The sequence below is a fragment of the Ovis aries genome, chromosome 6 (assembly GCF_016772045.2).
Source record: "Ovis aries strain OAR_USU_Benz2616 breed Rambouillet chromosome 6, ARS-UI_Ramb_v3.0, whole genome shotgun sequence".
NCBI lineage: Eukaryota > Metazoa > Chordata > Mammalia > Artiodactyla > Bovidae > Ovis > Ovis aries.
In genome coordinates, this window is record NC_056059.1 from 109454948 (window position 1) to 109474639 (window position 19692).

The window sequence follows — 19692 nt, forward strand, 5'->3', positions numbered from 1 at the left end:
TCCTACTGGGTTTATTCTCCTTGTTGTTAAAGCAGTTATGGTAAGAGTAAGAAACAAAGAGAGAAAGAACTTTGGAAATTCTCTTTCCATCCAATGATCCTTCGTGATTTTCCTTTTAAAAAATGTTGAGGGATTTTGTCCATCTGTTATAAGGTTTCCCTCAGGCAAACCTTGCCAATTTTATTTTTTTTTTTTGAGGGAAAGCCTCTGAATATTCCTCATGCATGCTCAGTCACTTCAGTCGTGTTCGACTCTTTGCGACCCCATAGACTGTACCCGTCAGGCTCCTCTGTCCCTGGGATTCTCCAGGCAAGGACATTAGAATGGGTTGCCATTCCCTTCTCCAGGGATCTTCTCCATTCAGGGACTGAATCCGAGTTTCTCATGTCTCCTGTATTGGCAGGTGAGTTCTTTACCACACTAGTGCCCCTAAGAAGCCCCCAGAATATCCTACAACATTGTAAGCCCCAGCTACAAAATTTCCTATTTGGAAAGGAGAGACATGCTCAGATAGGAAAAAGGGAGCTGCTGGGGGCTTCAGGGAAACAAGGCAGAATGCAGCACATGGCGGGGCAGGCCTGGAGACACGGCCACATTTCGAATCCTTTGAGCTCTTGGTTCTTGAACAGAACCAAGTGGGGCTCTTCTCTCCCTTTCACTCAGCAGACTGGGTGTGAGGGTCTAGATACAGCCTGGGACGTCTCAACAGGGGGAGGTAAGCCCCCTGACACCACAGGTGTTTGGTGGGAAGCAGGGCTCTTCTGAGTCTCCTAGTGACACGGGAAAGAATGTGACTATCTGTGATTCACAAGCATTTTACAAAATGTGCTCTTCTCTACGCATTAAGACAGACCAAAAAAAAAAAAAAAAAAAAAATTCCTTCAAGGACAAAAGGGATTATGAGAACCACAGCTAGGAAAAAAATACGTATTCGTGGCAATTACAGTTTAGTGGATTCACAAACACTTCCTGAAGATATACAGTGAAGTTCGTAAAGTCGGTTTGGTCTATAGCACCAGGATAATTTAAAACACCACAGTCCAATTTGCAGTCCTATTATAGTAATAAAAAATAGAAAGCTCCCAATTCGTCAAAGAATTTCATTAAGATTACCAGGGGAGCTCCCGAGTCTGAGGGATCTGGACCTTTCCCTATTTCCTTGGTTCTGTCTCATGATATTGGCCTAAAGAGCTACTAGAACACAGGGCTGCCGAATTCAGAGTAAGTCTTTTGTTTCTGAGAAAAGCAACTAAATTTCCTGACACCAGTGGATAAAGTTGAACATGAAATTAAAGATGTGACTAGGTTGAACTTCAATGGAGAGCACACTACCAATGGCCTCATCTCCTAAAGAAACGCGTGGCCAGCCCCTCCCCTAAATGTAATCACTTTCAAAACCTCAAACCAAAATAATCCCAAGTGATAACAACAAAATTCAAACAATTATGGTGACTTACATTTGGTGATTCAATCGCCAGCGAAGGCTCCCTCTGCAGTTCAACTGTTCAAAGACAAAAATGAGAAATAAGGAAACTGGAAACTGGTTCCGAACTACAGAGAAACAAATTGAGAGCTTTTTAATTAAGTGAGACTGTGTCACTAAGTGGCCTAGCTGCCTTTGTGAATGATAAATTTTGGACCAATTATTTTCTATCATACCATCTATGTTCTGTCACACGACCAGAAAAACAACAAAAGTAACGTTCCCTGCATTTTTAGAGTAATGGCAGCGATCCATTGGATCACTTCAGTGATTTAACCATGTCGGCGATCTGAGGCTTGGAAGGAAGGTGAGGAAGGCCTGTGCTGTAACCGTTAGGTGACAGGGTAACACTGGTTCATTTAAAAATAATCCCATCAAATGAAAAGTTAGAGCCTATCCCCTCAAACAGCAAAGGTCTATTTATATTCTTTGGAAGCCTGAAGTACAAGGCCTACTGTTTCTACTCAACAATGACAGAACACACATTTTTCTTTTAAACAACTTCCTTTTACGTAAGTAGATCTCTTATTGAACTGTACCTAAACACAGTCTGAAATACAACTCTGGGAACAAAGAACTTCAGAATCCAAAAATGTTACCTTCTTGACAATTAACAAATGGGATATTAATTATGTATACTATAATACATACACAGGAATTTTAACTAATACCATCTATCCAAGTTTTGGGAAGATTAGTCATCGTTAGGGTTTTAACATGTCAGGACGAGTGGCTTACCAGGTCTTGGGGTGGTCTTCCAGGAACCCCTGGTATTTCTGCTTATAAGGTTCCTGTGGTCACGTACTTTGAAGGCTGCCCTTTCAGATGGTTTGCCTTGGAAGGTCCCCACCCTGACAGCCCCAGATAGCCCTGGTTGAGGATTTATACACACCACTCCTCACACACTGCCTTTCTTTGTCTGGTCCACCAAATACACACCTACTTGTTCTTCAATATTTGTCTCCAAATTAGGGGGAATAGCAAGTGCTTGAAATGAAAATTTAAATGTGTGTGTTCTTTGACCTCTCGGTTCACTTTTTCAAAAAAAATTGGAGAAGTACATGATTATAGACATATGGAAGCTCACTGCAGCGTTATTTGTAACAGTAAACACTACAAACACTGGAGGGCACTCAGAGACCCAACAGCACGGGGGCCGTGTGTTGCAGACCACTATTGAAACAAAGGAAGCCGGTCTGCATACGCTGACAATGAAGGACGCCCACAACATACAGCTGAGTTTAAAAAGAATTCTGAAAATGTAACTCAGGCACCTAAACTGAATCACAAGTCTCAGGGCTTCAGCCATGAATGACAGCACAACGTATCTTCCTAGAGGCCAAGAATGGGAAAGCGATTACTTCTGCTGGGGATTAAGAGAGAAGGTAAGAAATCGGGCCTTTGAAAGAGGTCTCTGCTCCTGGATCATGCTTTGCCTGAACTTTTCAGTGTTTTGAATGCTACAGACTGGATGTTTGTGTCCCCTTCACAATGAATATACTGCCACCCACCCCATCTATTAAAAATGCAATCCCCAACGTGATGGCGCTGTAGTGAGGGTCTCTGGCAGGTGGTCAGATTCAGATGAGGTCACGTGTAAAGTGGTCCTGAGACCGACGTGTTTGAGAGCTGCTGTCCTAACCCTGTCTGAGGCTGAGACCTTTCCCTTCACACCTTTAGTGGACACTGAAGACTGGTGCAGAGAGAGACTGAGAAGAGGCTCTGCAAGCGGGGAGGAGCTTCAGTGACGCAGCAACGGCCAGACCCCAGGGGTCAAGAGCCTGAGGTTAAAAGAAGTGGGCACACAGGCGCAGACTAGCCTTCTGGAAATGAGCTTGTGATGGCACCTGGAGGGACAAGGAGGGCCATAGAGACATACTTGTGGGCGAGAGCAAGGGTCTGTTCCAAAGCAGCTCGTTTGGCCACAATTATTTGGAGACATCAGATTTAAACACAACCTTACGTGATTTTGACTGATGTTAATGCTTTATGAAGAAAAAGTGTAAGTTAAAAATGAAATAGCAAAGAGTTTTCTCTAATCTATGTTAAAAAAATGATAGGTAAATCCATATAGCCTGTCAATGTTTTATTACATATTAGCTATAAATTTTAAGTGATAATAAAAGATAAACCCACACATAAGGAAAAAAAAAATGTGAACAACTGCTAAAGGAGTTTACCTGTTCCACTCAGCTTTCTCCCACCTGAACTTCCTGGTGGTGCTGGCATCTCATGATTTTTCTCTTCCTCTGATGGCACAAATACCTAAAAAGTCCAAGGCACCATAACAAGGTAAATGAGGTTTTTGAAATAAGAAGGTAAGTTTAATTCACCTGAAGGGAATTAAACAAAACACTCAGCATCCTGTCAACCTTTAGGAACAAAAAGGTAAAACTAATCTCGTATTTCATCCATCAGTGGCTCTCCTACTGCGCTAAAGTAAAATACTGAGTACAACACATAAGCCCTTCCTGATCTGGTCTCATTTCTTCAAGAGGCTTGAGGTCTCAGCGCAGCTCATCCCTGAAACACTGCAGTGCCCAGGACTCATGACTGGCTCTTCCCTTTCTGTGTCCTCGGGTACACTTCGAACTGTTTGCAGAAGTCCACTCCAAAGTCCTCCTGCAAGCCATCCCCTTCCACCCACTGACCCTGCTGTGAGTCGAGGCTCCTCCGCACTGCGTTCACAGCCCCCATATTTACCACTATCTTGTCCCGTGGACTCGGAGGCGCCAGGAGATCAGGCTGGAAGGGGGCATGGAGACTAAACTGTTTAAAGCACACAGGCTGTGACAGAAGAACCAGAAAACCTCCTCCCAAACTAGATTTTATTCTAAATGCAATGAGAAGTCATTGGAAATTTCAAGCAGAGCAATGACATGACCTAGTTTATGTTTTTCAAGCTAACTCTCAGGGCTGGGTGAAGACTGGAGGAAGGGCTGGAGAGGAAGCAGAATGGGGACACTACCTACTGGGGTAGAGGCTCAGACTAGGTGGCAGCCATAGAAACAGAAATAGGTGGATTCAAGTCACATTTTGGGAATGGAAACTATGAGAACCAGCAATAGATGAAACGAGGGGTGACTGACGCTGACACTTGGCTTTCTGGTTTGAGTGGATGGAACTGATGACGGTGCTATCAGCTGAGACTACTGAGGTTCTGAGCTCTTCCCTCACACGACGTGTCAGTAACAGAACTGAAATAGCTTCGGTACAGTGAGAGCCGGGGCTGCATTCTGCTTGTGTACATGTATCTGTACATGGTGAAAAGGTATGTACACCATTGGCAGTTCAGCATAACTGAATGATCAGCCATACCTCAGGTTTCAAGTTGGTTTTCAGTCCCAATCTTCCCACAGCATTTGATGGGGACTCTTTGCTGCCTAAAGAAATGCAAACCATTCAATCAGTTTAAGAATTTGCTTGCAAACTACATCTTGAATCAAAAGGTAACAGAATGTCGTCTAGTTGTTACCCGGACATGCTACGCCCTCCTCCGTCCTGTTTTAGTTTGCTGTCAGTAGAAAACAATAAAGGGGAATATATCCGAAAATTCTCAGATAAAAGGCAAGGGGTCATTCACTCATTTCGGGGGGATGGGATGTGTATAAAAATGTTTCTGGCTGTTATGCTGGCTGGCCACAAAGAATGATATGCTATCATTTGCGAGGACGTCTTATGTCCAAGTATTTTTCTATAGATATCTATATCAAGCTTGTCCCTAAAAGAAAACATTCAAGGCCACTGAGATACTTTCTTAATGAAGATGGTGATTTGTGAACAGATTCACTTTACTTGCTTGTGCTGACACAGCAAAGTTGAACACAAAGTTAGAAACTGTGAAACAGATAAAAAGGGAACAGAATTTTCCCTGGTAGACTCAAACCTATCCCTTTCCTTCTCTCCTCTGTCCTGAGACTTGTTCCTCTCACCTGCCCACACAGACGCCTCCCAAGAAAACCCTTCCTTTCTCCAGGAGGCTGTGGGCTTACTCCTTGCTAAAAGTCCTTCTATTTCTGCTCCTTCAAGGGAAGGAGAGGCAGGAGGCAGAAGGAATAACAGACTGTAGCAATGGCTGAGTCATAGAAACTTCCAGAGCATTCAACTCACCCTAAATTAAAGTCAACAGAAAAGTTTTAAGTCATTTATTTCAACCCTTGGAACATCTCTTAGTGTCTCCTAAGTCCCCATAAGAAACAGGACTAAATCTACTGGCCTCAGCCTCCAGAGTAGCACTTAGGTGATACTTCAGCTTAAAAGTGCAGCTTGCTCCCATTTACACAGAGTGGAGAGGAAGACAGCATCCCTGCTCGCTTCCTGTCCAGCCCACGTACCCTCTCCGAGTTCTCATAGCATCCTGTTAAGCCTGTCCTAAGCACCTGTCACAGTGCCGTGTCACAGCCTAAACACAATACGTAGCTGGATTCACAACCATCTTCCCATCATCTCTGAATCCACAGCGGTACCTGGTATAACGTGTCTGAAGTGGGTGGATGAGTGGTAATCAATGACTGAGCTCCAAGCTTACACCTTTGAAAAGTACCAACAAGTTTCCAACAAGACTGGGCATTCTCTGGAATCTAGCAGGAGGGAACACAATTCTTTTCTTCTTCAAATACTAAACCAGAAACTAGCCTATTTACATGAACAATAAACGCTGCTAAATAAAACATAAGGTGCTTCCTCGATGAGAAGCAGCCAGCTAGACTGAACTGACACGTACCTGGAATCTGTAATAAGTCACATGAGGACTGGAACGGGGCTTGTTTTGAGCTATTGTCCCCTTCGCACACAACAGAAAGCTGAGGCTCAGATGTGATTTTTTTTTTTCCTAAGAGGCATCCGAGTACAGTGCAAGTTATTTAAACTCTTTGAACTTTCATTTGTAAAATGAGGGTGATTAAAAAAAAGATGCTCATCTCATACACTGCTGTAAGGTGCCTTCATTTTGATTGCTAAGAAGCCTGAAGGCCAAAGATGTTTAGTAACTTGCAACAGTCCTGCGGACAACACTTGTCCAGCCGATGAGACAGCTGGCAGCCTCCTAACTGCCCACGTCGCACATGAGAAGTGGGCCTAAGACTAACTGAATTTCAGAGAAGCGTGGCTCTCAAGTTGGATGACAGTGATTTTGCTATATTCTAGAATCAAAACCTCCCTCGTGGCTCAGACGGTAAAGTGTCTGCCTACAGTGCGGGAGACCTGGGTTCAATCTCTGGGTCAGGAAGATCTCCTGGAGATGCAAATGGCACTCCACTCCAGTGTTCTTGTCTGGAAAATCCCATGGATGGAGGAGCCTGGTAGGCTACAGTCCATGGGGTTGCAAAGAGTAGGACACGACTGAGCAACTTTACTTTCACAACCAAAACCATCTTAAATGTCCTCTACATATAATTATCTTTATAAAACATGAAAATTTGCACTTAAGAGTCTCACCTCGATCACACAAATTTTCCTCAGAAGAAACAGTGACTTGAAGACCGTCTTGCTGGCGGGATTTGGTCACGCGGTTATCGTCTCCTGTTTCCTCAGTGGATGCTGGGACAGTGCGCTGGCCACGGCGGTCACTCCTGCTAGTCAAGTTCTGCTCCTGTTTAGGAGCTGAGAGCGCTACACTGTAGGCGGTGGGAAGGGATGCTGTGTGGGAAGGAGCCGTTTCTGACTCCTGGCCATTAATACACTCAGGGGTGGTGGTTTTCAAGCGCTCCTCAGGCCCCTGCTGGTCATCAGCTGTTTTAGCACCAGGATTGACTGCTGTCAAACAGCGCACACTGACGGAGGTGCCCTCGGGCCCCTGCTCTGGTCCCTGCGGGTCGACAGGCGAGTCCCTGCTCCCCGCTGCTGGACACCTCGCTGGCGTGCTGCCCCCTGATGTCCCTGCCTCGGGCCTTGCATCTTCTCTCTGAACTCTGTCTGCACAGTCCTTGCCAAGCCTCTCGCCGCTCTCTGCCACAATCCCGACACTCGCAGAAAGCATACTGACCGACGCCTGGTCATGCCCTTCCCCGGTGCCCCCTGCCACCACGGAGCCCACTTCTTTTCCCCCTGTGGAGGGCCCAGAACACTGACACTTGTCCTTGGCCATTAGGCTGGACAGAGGGGCCTCAAGCTTGCTCATCTTCGTGGCTGATGGGGCATCCTTTCCTTTGGGGCTGCCTGCACTCAGACGAACCCCTTCATGCCTGTTGAGACCAGCGGGGGCCAGCAGGCATTCGGCCGTGCTGGTGGAGATGACAGCGGCATCGCTCACGTCCTCTGTGCCCGTGCCCGCAGGCAGCTCCTCCTCCTGCGGGACGGCGTCCGCCATGACCGCCTCACAGCCTTCCGAGGTGCTGGTGGAAATCATGGCCGCATCGCTCGCCTCTTCGACCGGCGTGACCGAGGCCTGGGCGTCCCCTCGAGCGACAGCACTGGACACAGGGCCCTCGCAGTCCTCTCCCGAGCTTGTGGAGATGATGGCGCTGCCATCCTTCTCTTCCAGGACGGGTTGCTCACGCTCCCTTTCCCTAGCCACACCACACACAGAGGCTTCGCAATCTTCCGCGATGCTGGTGGAAATGAGCGCACATTCGTCCTTCTCCTCCTTGCTGGTTGAAGCGAGGGGGCTCTCGGCTTGCGCGGGCGCGCTGGGCGTCGGCCCCTCGAAGTCATCGGCGCTCACCGGGGCCAGCCCTTCGGCTCTGCCTTCCATGGCTGCCACCGGCTGCGGACTCTGGGCACCATGGAGGGCTGTTGCGCTGGAAATGGGCACTTCGAACTCCTCCCTGATGCTCGTGGAAATCATGGCACACTCGTCTTTCTCCTCGTTTCTCGCAGCCATGAGTTGGCTCCCGTCACCCGATGCTGCGCTGGGCATGGGGGCCTCGAACTCCTCCATGTTCACTCTGGGGCCTTCTGTGCTCTCTTCAGGTCTAGAGGAGCTTGAATGACCCGCCCTCATGTCTACCACGGTGTTGAGCTGTGGGGTGAGATCATCTGTTGTGCTGGTGGAGATCACCAAGCCCTTCCCTTCACCTGAACCCCCAGCCACACCAGCCTGGTTGGCGACACTGTTAGTGGCCGTGCCAGCCGCAAGGCCGTCACAGTCTTCGTTTTCCACGGAGGTGATGACACCCTCATCTTTTTCGCTCGGTGACGTGTGAGGAGGCTCATGTTCTGGGACAGCAGCGGACACGAGGCCCTCGTAACTGTCCCCCACCAGGCCGGTGGAGGGCGTGGTGTCGTCAGCTTTTTCCTTTCTGCTGAGCTCACCGTCCCTACAGTCTGAAGCTGCGCTGGTCATGGGCCCCTGGCGACCCTCGGGAGCGGGAGCCGCCATGCCCTTCCCTGCAGCCCCGCTGCTCACGCTGCTCTCCACGACCCCTTTGGCGCTAGAGCAGATCTCCGCGTCTTTAGTGTCCTTCTCGGCACCGCTCACGCTGTCCACGGTACTCTCGTACGCATGCGGAACGGTGCCGCCTACCTCGGCGTCCACACGCCCCGCGGCAGGGCCGAGCTGAGCGTCTCCTCCTGCACTCTCGCAGACCGACACCCCTTCGCTCTCCTCCTCCATCCCTGTGCACGTGGACGCGTGCCCAACCTCGTTCCCCCGGCCCGTGCTGGTCACCACGCCCTCCCCTTCGTCCTCGTCCTCCTTGGCACCCGTGCTGGTCACCACGCCCTCATCGTCGCAGGGGCCGGGGGCCACCACTGGTGCATCAGTGGGGTCTTTGGCTACCGTGCTGTCCATGGCACTCTCTTCGTTTTCTTCGGATTCGGAACTCAGGGCAAAGCCTTCACCGCTCTCCTCCGAACCTGTGCAGCTCGCCAGGCCCTCCCCATCCTCCTCGGTTATGCCCGTGCTGGTGACAGCACTTTCGCCCTCCGGGCCGTCCATCACAGAGCCGCTTTCCTCCTGGGCGGCGCTGGCTGCCGTGGGTGTGGGGGTATCTATGGGGCCCCCGGGGACCCCCGTCACCCTGCGCTCCTCCTGAGGCCCCACTCCAGCTGCGGAGCACAGGACGTTGCTGTCTCTTCTGACCCCTGCCCCTGTGCACGTCACTGTCCCCTCGCTTTCCTTCTTGGGACCTGCTCTCGGCGGGCTTCTCCGGAATCCATCCAACTCTTCGTTGCTTAGGGACCCCTCCCTGATGTCCATCCCCGCACTTGTTACTGCTCCGTCGCTCTCAACCTCACTGATAAACCTGATTGTTCCTTCCATGAGGTCCGAGTCCCCACCTGAAGACCCATCGCATTTGCCCTCGGAACCTGCGCTGGTCACAGCGTCGTCCTTCTCCTCGGTCGCTGCGCTCCTGGCGTCAGCCTTGGTGGTCCCCGCAGGGGCCGTCACGGGTTCGGCTGCTCTTTCTTCAGGCTCGGCTATGGCGCATTCCCCACTTTCTCCTTCTTTGGTGCTTGTGAGGAACGTTTCGCTTTCTGCAAATCCTTCTGTTACGACACCCCCACCTTCCTCGGCTGCGGCAAAGACGGTGCCTTCTCTCGCTTCCGCCCCGACGTGAAGAGGGTGGTTTTCGGAGCAGGTGCCCGTCGTGAGGCCTTCGTCCGCCTCGATGCTTGTGCAAGGCACGGCCACCCCACCCTCCACCGTCTCTGCAGATGTGGTTGTGGCAGTCCCGGCCATCACCGGGTTTAGGGGAACACCGCTGTCCTTCCCCTCAGTGCTGCTGGCGATGGAAGCCTTTTCTCCTCTACTAGGCCTGGCTGTCGGCATCTCAGCTTCCCCGCTCCTCTGATGTAGAACAGAGGGCACGGCACTGCTCTCAGCACTGGTGTCCACCTCACTGGGTCCACGCCTTCTGTCAGCATCAGCTGGTGTGCTTTCGACTTCACCTGGGCCTCTGCTCCACTGAAGTCCAACAGTATCTGTTTCTGTACTCATGCCTACCACCTGATCAACAGCAACACCAGCCTTGTGGCCATTTTCTACAGAAGCCCTAAGTGTCTGCTTCAAACTTGAGTTACTCCCTTTCCCATCCACATCCATCGAGCCACCTTCCTTGTCAGCGTTTTCATTGTCCACTGTCCTGTCCGCTGCCTCACTGCCAACAGGCGTGTGTGCCTCCCCTGATCTGTGGCACAGCGCGAAGGCCTGTGCCGCTTCTGGAGGGCGCCTTCTGCTCTCCAAGCTGGCTTCTGCTGGCACGCCCACTGTGGAAACAGCATCGCCTTTTCTGCTGCCACCTGCCCTAGGGACTTCTGGTTCCTCAAGAGTCCAGCTTTGCTTAGGGCTTTCAGAGTGGTGGACGAGCGAGGTGCTGGCGGTGGCACCTTCTGACCCACTTCCTCTGTCAACTAAAGGAGGCACCCCTGAATCATGAGACTGTTTCTGAGGCCCAGCAGTCATGGAGCCTAAGGACGGGGCGGGATCTACCTTTGTGGAATGTTTAAGAGTGGGGTCTTCTGCAGCAAGGCGTTCTTCGGTGGGCCTGGTGATGGTTTTCAAATTCTTCTGTGCCCCGTCACTTTCTGATGGGGCATGGGGTAACAAACAGTGACTCGTTTCGGAGTCTACATTCATTTCGTGAGTTTCTTGTTGAGCGGACTCCTTCTCCCCAGAGTTAGGTTTGGACACAGAGCTTTGGAGATGCATTTTCTTGGTCAGGGTGCTTCTATGGTCGGCGTGCTTTTCGGAATTACCAACAGCTCCTGTTCCACGCCCTGATTTACAGGCCAGAGATGCTGTTTTTGACTCTCCCATGGGAGGCTGTAACTCCTCCTTTAGGACTGCAGTGGCAGTTTTTTGTTTCGTAACATTTTCTGAGTCAAGTTCTTGCTGAGAGCTACTGCTGCCGTCTTGGGTTTTGCGGACTTCCGCTGCATTTTCCATGGCTGGCTCGGGATCAATGTCCATTGGCTCTTGTTCGGGCATCAGGGCAGGATCACAACTTTTTTTGGGTCTCTGAAGGGAGGAACTACTGGGAGCACCTGAAGGGTTTGCTGCCGGTTTTTCTTCTCCTTTAGCTATTTCTTGGGATACGCTGCCCCTTCGATTTTCACACAACCTTCTAGTTAATTTCTTTTCTACGACTGAACTACTTCCTCTGGGCTTCTCATGACTGCCGTCGACTTCTTTTCCATCCTTGTCCTCTGTTTTGTTGTCTTCCTTCTTTTTCACGTCCTTACTACTGTGCTTTAAGCTCCTGCTTTTGTGCCCATCTGACAACTTTCTCTCGAGTCTGGTGGAGCTTGACTCTTTCTCACCCTTGCACCTCTCCTTTGCTAGCGGCAACTTCGCTCTGTGACTAGACTCTCTCTGCATGCTATGTGCTGAAGGGGCCACACTCTCTGACGTGGGTTCCACACCGCTTTCCTCAGAAGGTCTGTCTTCAACTCTGGACTTCCGCTGTCTCTCTGGCTCACCTTCTTCAGTGTTCTTCTCCTTTTCTGGTTTTGGAGTGGTCGCCAGTTTTGTGGTATTTTCTTGTGATTCTGTTTCAGATGCTTTCAACTGTTTGCCTTGGCTTCTGGACTTAGACTTCAACCCAAGTTTCTCTTCCAACAAGCTCTTGGTTCTTCGCCTCTCCTTGTGAACCACCTCTTCTGGTTTTGAATTACTATCTGCATTAGTCAAGTCATTATCACATTTATCCTCGGAGTAACTTTCGCTTCTTCTCTGTACTGTGCTTCCATGTTGCCTGGAGCTCAAAGAGTCCTTCTGAATTTTAGAATCACTTGATCTTCTTGATTTGTGCTCTGCCTTGGTTTTGTCGGCTGACCCATGTCTCTCTTTCTTATTTTCTTTACGAACATTCTCGTCACTTTTTATAATATACTCAGAAACTGGTTTGCCATCTTTACCCAAAACTGACAATTTCCTTTCATTCCGGTGTTTGCTTCTTCGCTCAGCTTTGTCGTCTGATGAGAGTTTTGGCTGCTGACTTGCCTTCTGCGTATTCTCATCTTTCGAGCCCTTCTCGGGAGAGTGAAGCTCGGGCTCATCCCCTGCCTTATGCGCACCGTCACCTCTGTACTTATGTTTTGTAGACGGTTTGTCTTCTGGAAGAGTTTTCTCTTTCTCAGGCTTTTCCTTGGAGGATTTCACCTCTTTCTTAGGCAGGCTTTTTAAATGTGGTGTTTCAGAATCATCTTTCTTTAGATGCTTTTCGTTTTTAAGCGTGCTCTTCTGTTTCTGGGCTTCTTCTGTGCCACTTTCTGAGCGTTCCACTGGCCTTTTTCCATCCCTTGTGTCAGTCTCTTCCTGCACCCCTTCCACCACAACAGGGGTAGAAGTCCGTCTTTTGTGTTCCCTTTCTATTTTGGACTCGTTTTTGTTTTCATCAGCTGGATGCAAAGACTCTGAAAGTCTCCGAGCAGGTTTACTTGGTTCACTCTTTGCATGAACATGCTTCAGATCCTTTGAAGAAGATGCTTTTTCCTTTTCACAATGCTGTAAGAAAATAAAAGTTAAAATATGAGACCTACTAAGATTAGTTTTTATATTCAATTCTAAAATTTGGGTGCATTTAGTATGCTGAAAGTTGTAACATGCTTGCTGTTGTTGTTTAAGTTCCTAAGCCATGCAACTCTTTGTGACCCCACTGACTGTAGCCTGCCAGGCTCCCCCATCCACGGGATTTCTCAGGCAAGAATACTGGAGTGGTGTGCCATTTCCTTCTCCAGGCAATCTTCCTGACCCAGGGATCGAACCTGCATCTCCTGCATTGGCAGGTGAATTCTTTACCACATGCTACACCTTTCTTGTTTCACCTCTGCCAGCAGCTCATAGGTATTATTAACTTATTTCTATTCATCAGGAACCTGAAACTCAGGATGGTTCAATAATGTGACACCTAGCAACGAGTTCAGATAATTTCATTCCAGGTCTAATACTCTTCCCACTATATAGCAGCATCTTTATAGAAAGTAGTTCTTTCTCCTGAGATATGTCCAAGCATTTGGAGGCATTCTCAGACATTAAATTGCTAAAGCCCAATAAAGCCCAGTGGTCACTAATAAATAGAAGCTGAAAGAATAACATTAGTTCTTTTTAGTCCAAAGGCTTAATACCCAATGAAGGCAATTAAAAATTTTACAATGAAATAATGTTTTCTTACATTTTAATTTAGAAATGCAAATTATCTATAAGAACTTCATGAATTTAGGTTACCTGTAAGTCAGTTTATTTAGGAAGCTTCAAATGCACAGAGAAACTCATGGTAACTAAAGTAATCATATCATATACATCAGATGTATATGTTCATACCCAAGGGAAGATACCAATAGACCAAAGCAGCCAAACCTTCCTCCTGATCCACAGTCTGGCACTGACTGGACTAATGTTAATGACCAATGACACTTATTATAATAAGGACTCATGAACTAGCTATAATTATTCTTATTCAAACAATGGGCTGAATTGTGTCTCTGGGTCAGGTTATCACTGCACCTTTTTTATACTTTAACATGAAGATTAAAACACTATTACTATAGGGACTGGGACATAGTAAGATCTTAAAAAAATACTTTGAAATTAAACTCCACAAATTAAGAACTAACAGGGATGCCATCAACCTAATTTTACAATAAGTTCTAACGAATTAATGTGAATACAATCTTACGAGATCATTTTCCACAGGAATTTCTCATTAAATATTAATAATATGACATTAGGATATCAGAATATACTAAATGACTCTAATATCTACATAAAGACATCAAGAATGTTTACTGGCTATGAATACTTACTAAATAATTACTGCTTTCTTTAGAAGTGTTAAGATATTCGATAGTTCAGCTATAGAATTATAAATATGAAAGCATATAGAAAGATTAAAACCCAGTGAAAACAGAAGTTTATCACAAGTAAAAAGGAGAAGAAATGTACTTACTGAACATTTTGAGGGTATTTTTATCTACCTACTTTTACTATTTAAAATGATCACATCTTAAAAAACAGTCTAAGTGTTCAACTATAAGGAAATGCTTAAATTACAGTATATTCATCAATGTAAGCTATATAATCATCAGAATATATTAATTAGGAAGTTACAGTGTGAACTGAGTATGGGGGGATGTTAAAAACACTATGCAAGATTACATTTGCTCTACAAAATTATGAACATATGTGGGTGAGAGATGGAAAACAATGATAATTTGTTAGTGGAGGGATTTTAGCTTTTCCCTCTTTTTCATTATTATTCCTGGCTATTTTATTATCATCAATTTAAGAAACAAGAGGTGGGCGAGTTGGGGGAAGAGAAAGGAGAAGAAAAGTAACTATTATCCAGATAAAAGATCACAAGAATCAACTTGCCAAAATGAAGAATTTAGACCATAATAGGATGGCAGTGCTGGAATGTTGAATGTAAAAGACTTTATTCAAGGTAGAAAATAAAAAAAAAATCAGACTGCATTTGTTTACTACAAACAACTGAATGGCTTAACAGAAGAGCATTTGAAGTGGGGTTTTACTAATTAAGACATACCTCACTTGTTTTGAGTGTTTCTCTGGAATCTTCTTCAGATTGCTGTTTCTTTTTAGAATTCTCATCAATGTTCCTAGGTGGGGCAAAATGTGAAATAAGAACTTTGAACCAAAAAATGTGATTTAAATTTCTCAGGAAGATTTTTAAAAAAGCTTAGCTTTTCTTTACTACAAAACACTTAATTTGTACTTAGAGACTTGTGTACTTCAAATTAAATCCTATTCTTGGTTGACAGTGAAGAGCTAAACCCCTAATGTGAAGTGGACCACTCTTGGTCCTACAGGAAAGTATTCCTGAAACAAAAATTTGTGATTTGTCGCTTGAAGATGAATATGACATAGGCTACAATTTCATTTTGAAAGTCTTATCTTCTGAATAAACAGAGTAGTTCTATTTATTCAGATCAAGAAGGCTAAAGTCTGTAAGAAAAATGAGAGCCACCTCCTCTAAGTTCTGCAGATTATTGGTTCAGCTAAAATCACTGATTTAGTTACCTTCAAGTCTAAGATAATCTTACAGAACTGCATGTTGTTGGTAGCCCAATAATGCTATAGCCCACGCCTACACAGCAACCCTCAGGCTCTTCAGCTGTGTAATTCTTACGGAATTAATCATGATCATGAGGTGCTAAAAACAAGGTCTGGCTTGGAACGCTGGTTTACGGGGAGAAGCCTGAGATACTAGTGAAGTGTGTGGAAAGACTAGAGAATGGAGGCAGTGCCGTCAGCAAGAGGTAACTGAATGTCCAGAAGGGGACTGGCTCCCGCGTGCTTCCAGAGGGTCTACACACTCTCTGAGACTCTACGGACAACTCTGTGCTTATGCACGTGCATTTCTCTGGGCAGAGAGTCCAGTGGTTCCATCGGATTATCAAATAAAGTCTGCCCCCACCCCCACAAAAGATTAGTACACGCTGTTTTGAAATATCATAGCTATTAATACAATGAATTATGATACTGAAAAGAAAACCCTATTCCATGTTATTTCATAAACATGGAATAATATATACATTCAAGGTCTGACTCTTTCCTGTCATTTTCAATGCCTCTCTTCTGGAAGCTTGTCGAGAGAATACTATAATGTGAATGTGGCCAAATAATACGTACCTGGAATCCTTTTTCCTTTTTTTGCTTAAGGCTACCTTTTTCTCTAAAACCTTCCGTTCTTTAAGGACTTCTTTAATTCGGGGGGCTTTGGGTTCCAAACCTTTTGTTGATGATTCTTCTAAGTCTACATTACCTTTGCCTGGGGAAGAAGCAATCAACAAACTATGTTTCAGAACACAGTTTTATAAACAAGTGTAATCTTTATTCTTCATTAAGATTTTCTAATCACTGTAAAAATAAAAAATAGCTTCAATATCTCAAGTTGTATTGGAATAAAAACATTTTATGTAGATGGAGAAGTCTTATATTTTTTAAGTGCTCATACATGTACATGTGTGTATTTTACATCAAACAAGATGAGTGTCCAGAGGAAGTTCAATTTTGTCCAGTGAAATATTCCAGATAAATGTTTGACATTTTAGTTAATGTAAGTATAGATGAATTCCATTAATATCACTGCAAGGCTTGAGGACTCACAGGTTAACAATAAATTTTCCAGTGATAACTCATTCCATAATCACTGGGAAATAAACTGCTATTATGTGAGTTGTGTAATCTGGTATGTGATAGAATGTTTAACTTAGATATAGAAATATAATAAACAAGTGACTAAAGACATCAGATTAAAAAGGAAATCTTAAACATCTTAAAATATATAGTTTTAAAAATCTAAGATACAATTTTTATCACTTTATTTTATAATCATATCTCATAAGCTGTCTTGATATCTAGAAGTCAATGGGGTAAGTATATAGTTTAAAATATTGAAAGTTAAGATCTCTTATACCTTGAGTCTTAGCTTTTGAATACTTTGTCTTTTCTGCTTTCTGTTTTCGTTTCTCTTCAAGTTTTTCTCTATTAATTTGCCTTCTTAAAAGTCTCTCTTCTTTTTCTTTAGCCTAAAACCACAAAATATTCATAGTTATGCTGACAGATTCTCAAGTAAGAGCAAAAACACCCTGAAATAAAATATGCTTGCCCTTCAGATGTTCTTACAAATTAATGGGCTCTGTAAAAGTGCATACATACCACTACAAACACATCTATGTGTGCGCATGTGTTTCAAAAGAGACAGAAGGTGACATTTCTCCCTTACTAACTTTCAGAATGCCATCAATTTAAAGGTATCATTTGGGGAAATGGTGGTTTAATAAAACTGTTATTCCAATTAAAAGGCTACCTATAAAAATATCTATGAACATCAAGTGTAGAGGTAGGTCTTTATAATTATCTGATTTTCTCAAAGAAAGCTGAAATGCAGATTCAAGTGACAGGATGGTCCTACAATAAATGTTACTTGCTGGCTATACTCTCAGGACCCAGGGTTTGGGTGTGGGACTTCCTGTATTTGTATTTCAAACCAGGGAGGATCCAGTCATTGTGTTACTCTACCATCTCTTTCCTGCCCGGAACTCAAAGCCTCAAAGTATCAAATACCCTAAGCATGAGCCTAACTCCTGATCAACTAACCTCTTAAGAGAGAAGCCCCCATTAACATTTTGGTGCGCTTCCTTCAAATCATTTTTAATGGAGTAGTATTTCCTTATTCTTTGTTTCACAACTTTTCATATTTTAACTTATTAAAACTGATATATACATACAATGAGGTAGCAGTTTCTCTAAAAAGCTGTTAATAATTCAGTGGTACATCTTAGAAGTACTATCAAATGAAGGAAATATGTGGATGACTGTGCTTCCCTCTTAATAATATGTTAACGGCTGATGCCACCTCTCTTTATGGCTGGATCCATACTCGGGTCAAACATTTCCATACTATGAAACACCAAGGGTGTTACCAGTTTTTCACCAATCATGATGATATGAACAGCTCCATCATGTTTTTATCTATTCTGCCTAAATGACAAGGTTCTTGAAGGTGGAACCTGTAAGTCACCATTTCGAATGCTCACCAGTAGCCTGTGAACAGACTAGTCAAGTTATGCCAACCTGATTTAATAGGTTAACATAACAAGAGCTCAAATCTGACTTACGATAGACTGCCGCCGTTGTTCCACAGTAAGTTCGTCATCAGAATCACTATAATACTTTGAGTAAAGATATGGTTTGTGAACATAAGCATGCCGCACATTTTTTGCTTTTCCTTCACTGGGATCATTGGTTTGAGTTTTTGTTTTGTTTTGCTTGTTCTTCTCTTCATCTGGAAGAAAGTCAGTAGAAAGAAGAGCTTTGCTGTCAATCAGCAATTAACATCAACATCAAGTGGCAAAAGCTATATCAAAGTAGTTTAAGGGTATTTGTAGGTCCAACAGGAGAAAGATCAGTATGTGAAAATTCAGAAAATTTTAAAGGCTATAATTCATATCTTTATTTATTTAAATTTTCTTTTGTTTGCTTCTTTGGCCATGCCACATGGTATGCAGAATGTCTCAGGGCAGGGATCAAACTCATGCCCCCTGAACAGGAAGCGCAGAGTCTTAAACAATGGACCACCGAGACGTCCTCCTGATTCACATACTGTTTCTTTCTTTCAGCGTCTCACATATCAAAAAGAAAAATTAGACCTTAAGAGTTACTTGTGTTTCCTGGACAAATAATTAATCCTCATTTGTATGTCAACAGACTTGGCATGAATACTTTACCAGTATTAAGTTGAACAAATTCCCTTCAAGCCACACTTTAAACTTGAGATTTTAATGACCATTTATGATCTTTCGCTTATAGAAGAGGCAAGAACCAAAAATTGGACCTACAGCAAGTAAATACTAAAACCCCTCTACCCTGGGAAGGAAGAAAAGTTCCCCATGACACAGCAAGAAGCAATGAAGTGGTACTAAGTATTGCTTAGTACTCTTATAAAAGCAGTCTTCTTACTTTTGGATCCCATACACAGAAAATCTAGCTCTGTCCAGGAAAAACCTTGAAAAGACCCAATAAAGCATCTAGAAGTAAGATTTCCGTTTGGTCAGAGAAAGTGGAATGTTCACAGGATAAGAGCATTCTTCTTCCATCGGTACTCAGAAATGACCTCATGAGCATAATTATGAAGAGTGAGAAGTGCTACCCTTGCATTTTGGAGGCTGCTAATTCAGTTTTTTAAATGGATACTAAGAAAATGATGCAAAAGGGGAGCAACTGAAAAATATTAATACATTTACAGCACTGAAACTTCCTACTTTTTCTTGCCTATGATTTTCTCTACAGATACCCTAATTCAAGTATGTGTTAAGTCGCTTCAGTAATGTCCGACGCTGTGCAACCCCATGGACTGTAGCCCACCAGGCTCCTCTGTCCATGGGGTTCTCCAGGCAAGAATACTGGAGTGGGTTACTACGCCCTCCTCCAGGGGACCTTCCTGATCCAAGGACTGAGCCCATGTCTCTTATGTCTCCTGCATTGGCAGGTGGGTTCAAGAGTCAGTGGCAAATTTACCAGATGCTATCTGCAGGCAATTGCAAATAATGTTCAACATCTTTTACTTTTCAAAAAATCATAAACAAATATTTAATCACATGTTAAAGAGCAACGTAAGGTATTAGTTAGAAGCCCGGATGCGGGTTTCAAATGGTGCCGTGCTCACTAGCTTCATGACTCCTGGTGACTATGTCATTCCTGGTGGCAGACGATATAGCCTATTGCCTCTTCCCTTGGCTGATTTTAATGTGTCCCTGAGCTGTAAGAAACCATAAAGTGAGGGCAGTCTTGTGGACTGTGTCCCTCC

General features: G+C 44.8%; 1 protein-coding gene across 2 annotated transcripts in view; it reads right to left on the reverse strand.

Moving 5' to 3' along the window:
* Positions 1–19692, reverse strand: part of BOD1L1 (biorientation of chromosomes in cell division 1 like 1) — a 54507-nt gene that overhangs the window by 21463 nt on the left and 13352 nt on the right. Inside the window, exons 6-13 of one of the 2 annotated variants that reach the window (XM_027971185.3) lie at positions 18005–18171; positions 16801–16912; positions 16014–16152; positions 14908–14980; positions 6920–12869; positions 4802–4866; positions 3664–3748; positions 1458–1501 (exon numbers count right to left, since the gene is read on the reverse strand). In XM_027971185.3, the coding sequence (XP_027826986.2) occupies positions 1458–1501; positions 3664–3748; positions 4802–4866; positions 6920–12869; positions 14908–14980; positions 16014–16152; positions 16801–16912; positions 18005–18171 (6635 nt within the window). Of the gene's footprint in view, positions 1–1457; positions 3749–4801; positions 4867–6919; positions 12870–14907; positions 14981–16013; positions 16153–16800; positions 16913–18004; positions 18172–19692 lie in introns of those variants that run through there. The other variant, XM_060417681.1, reaches the window with a different exon arrangement.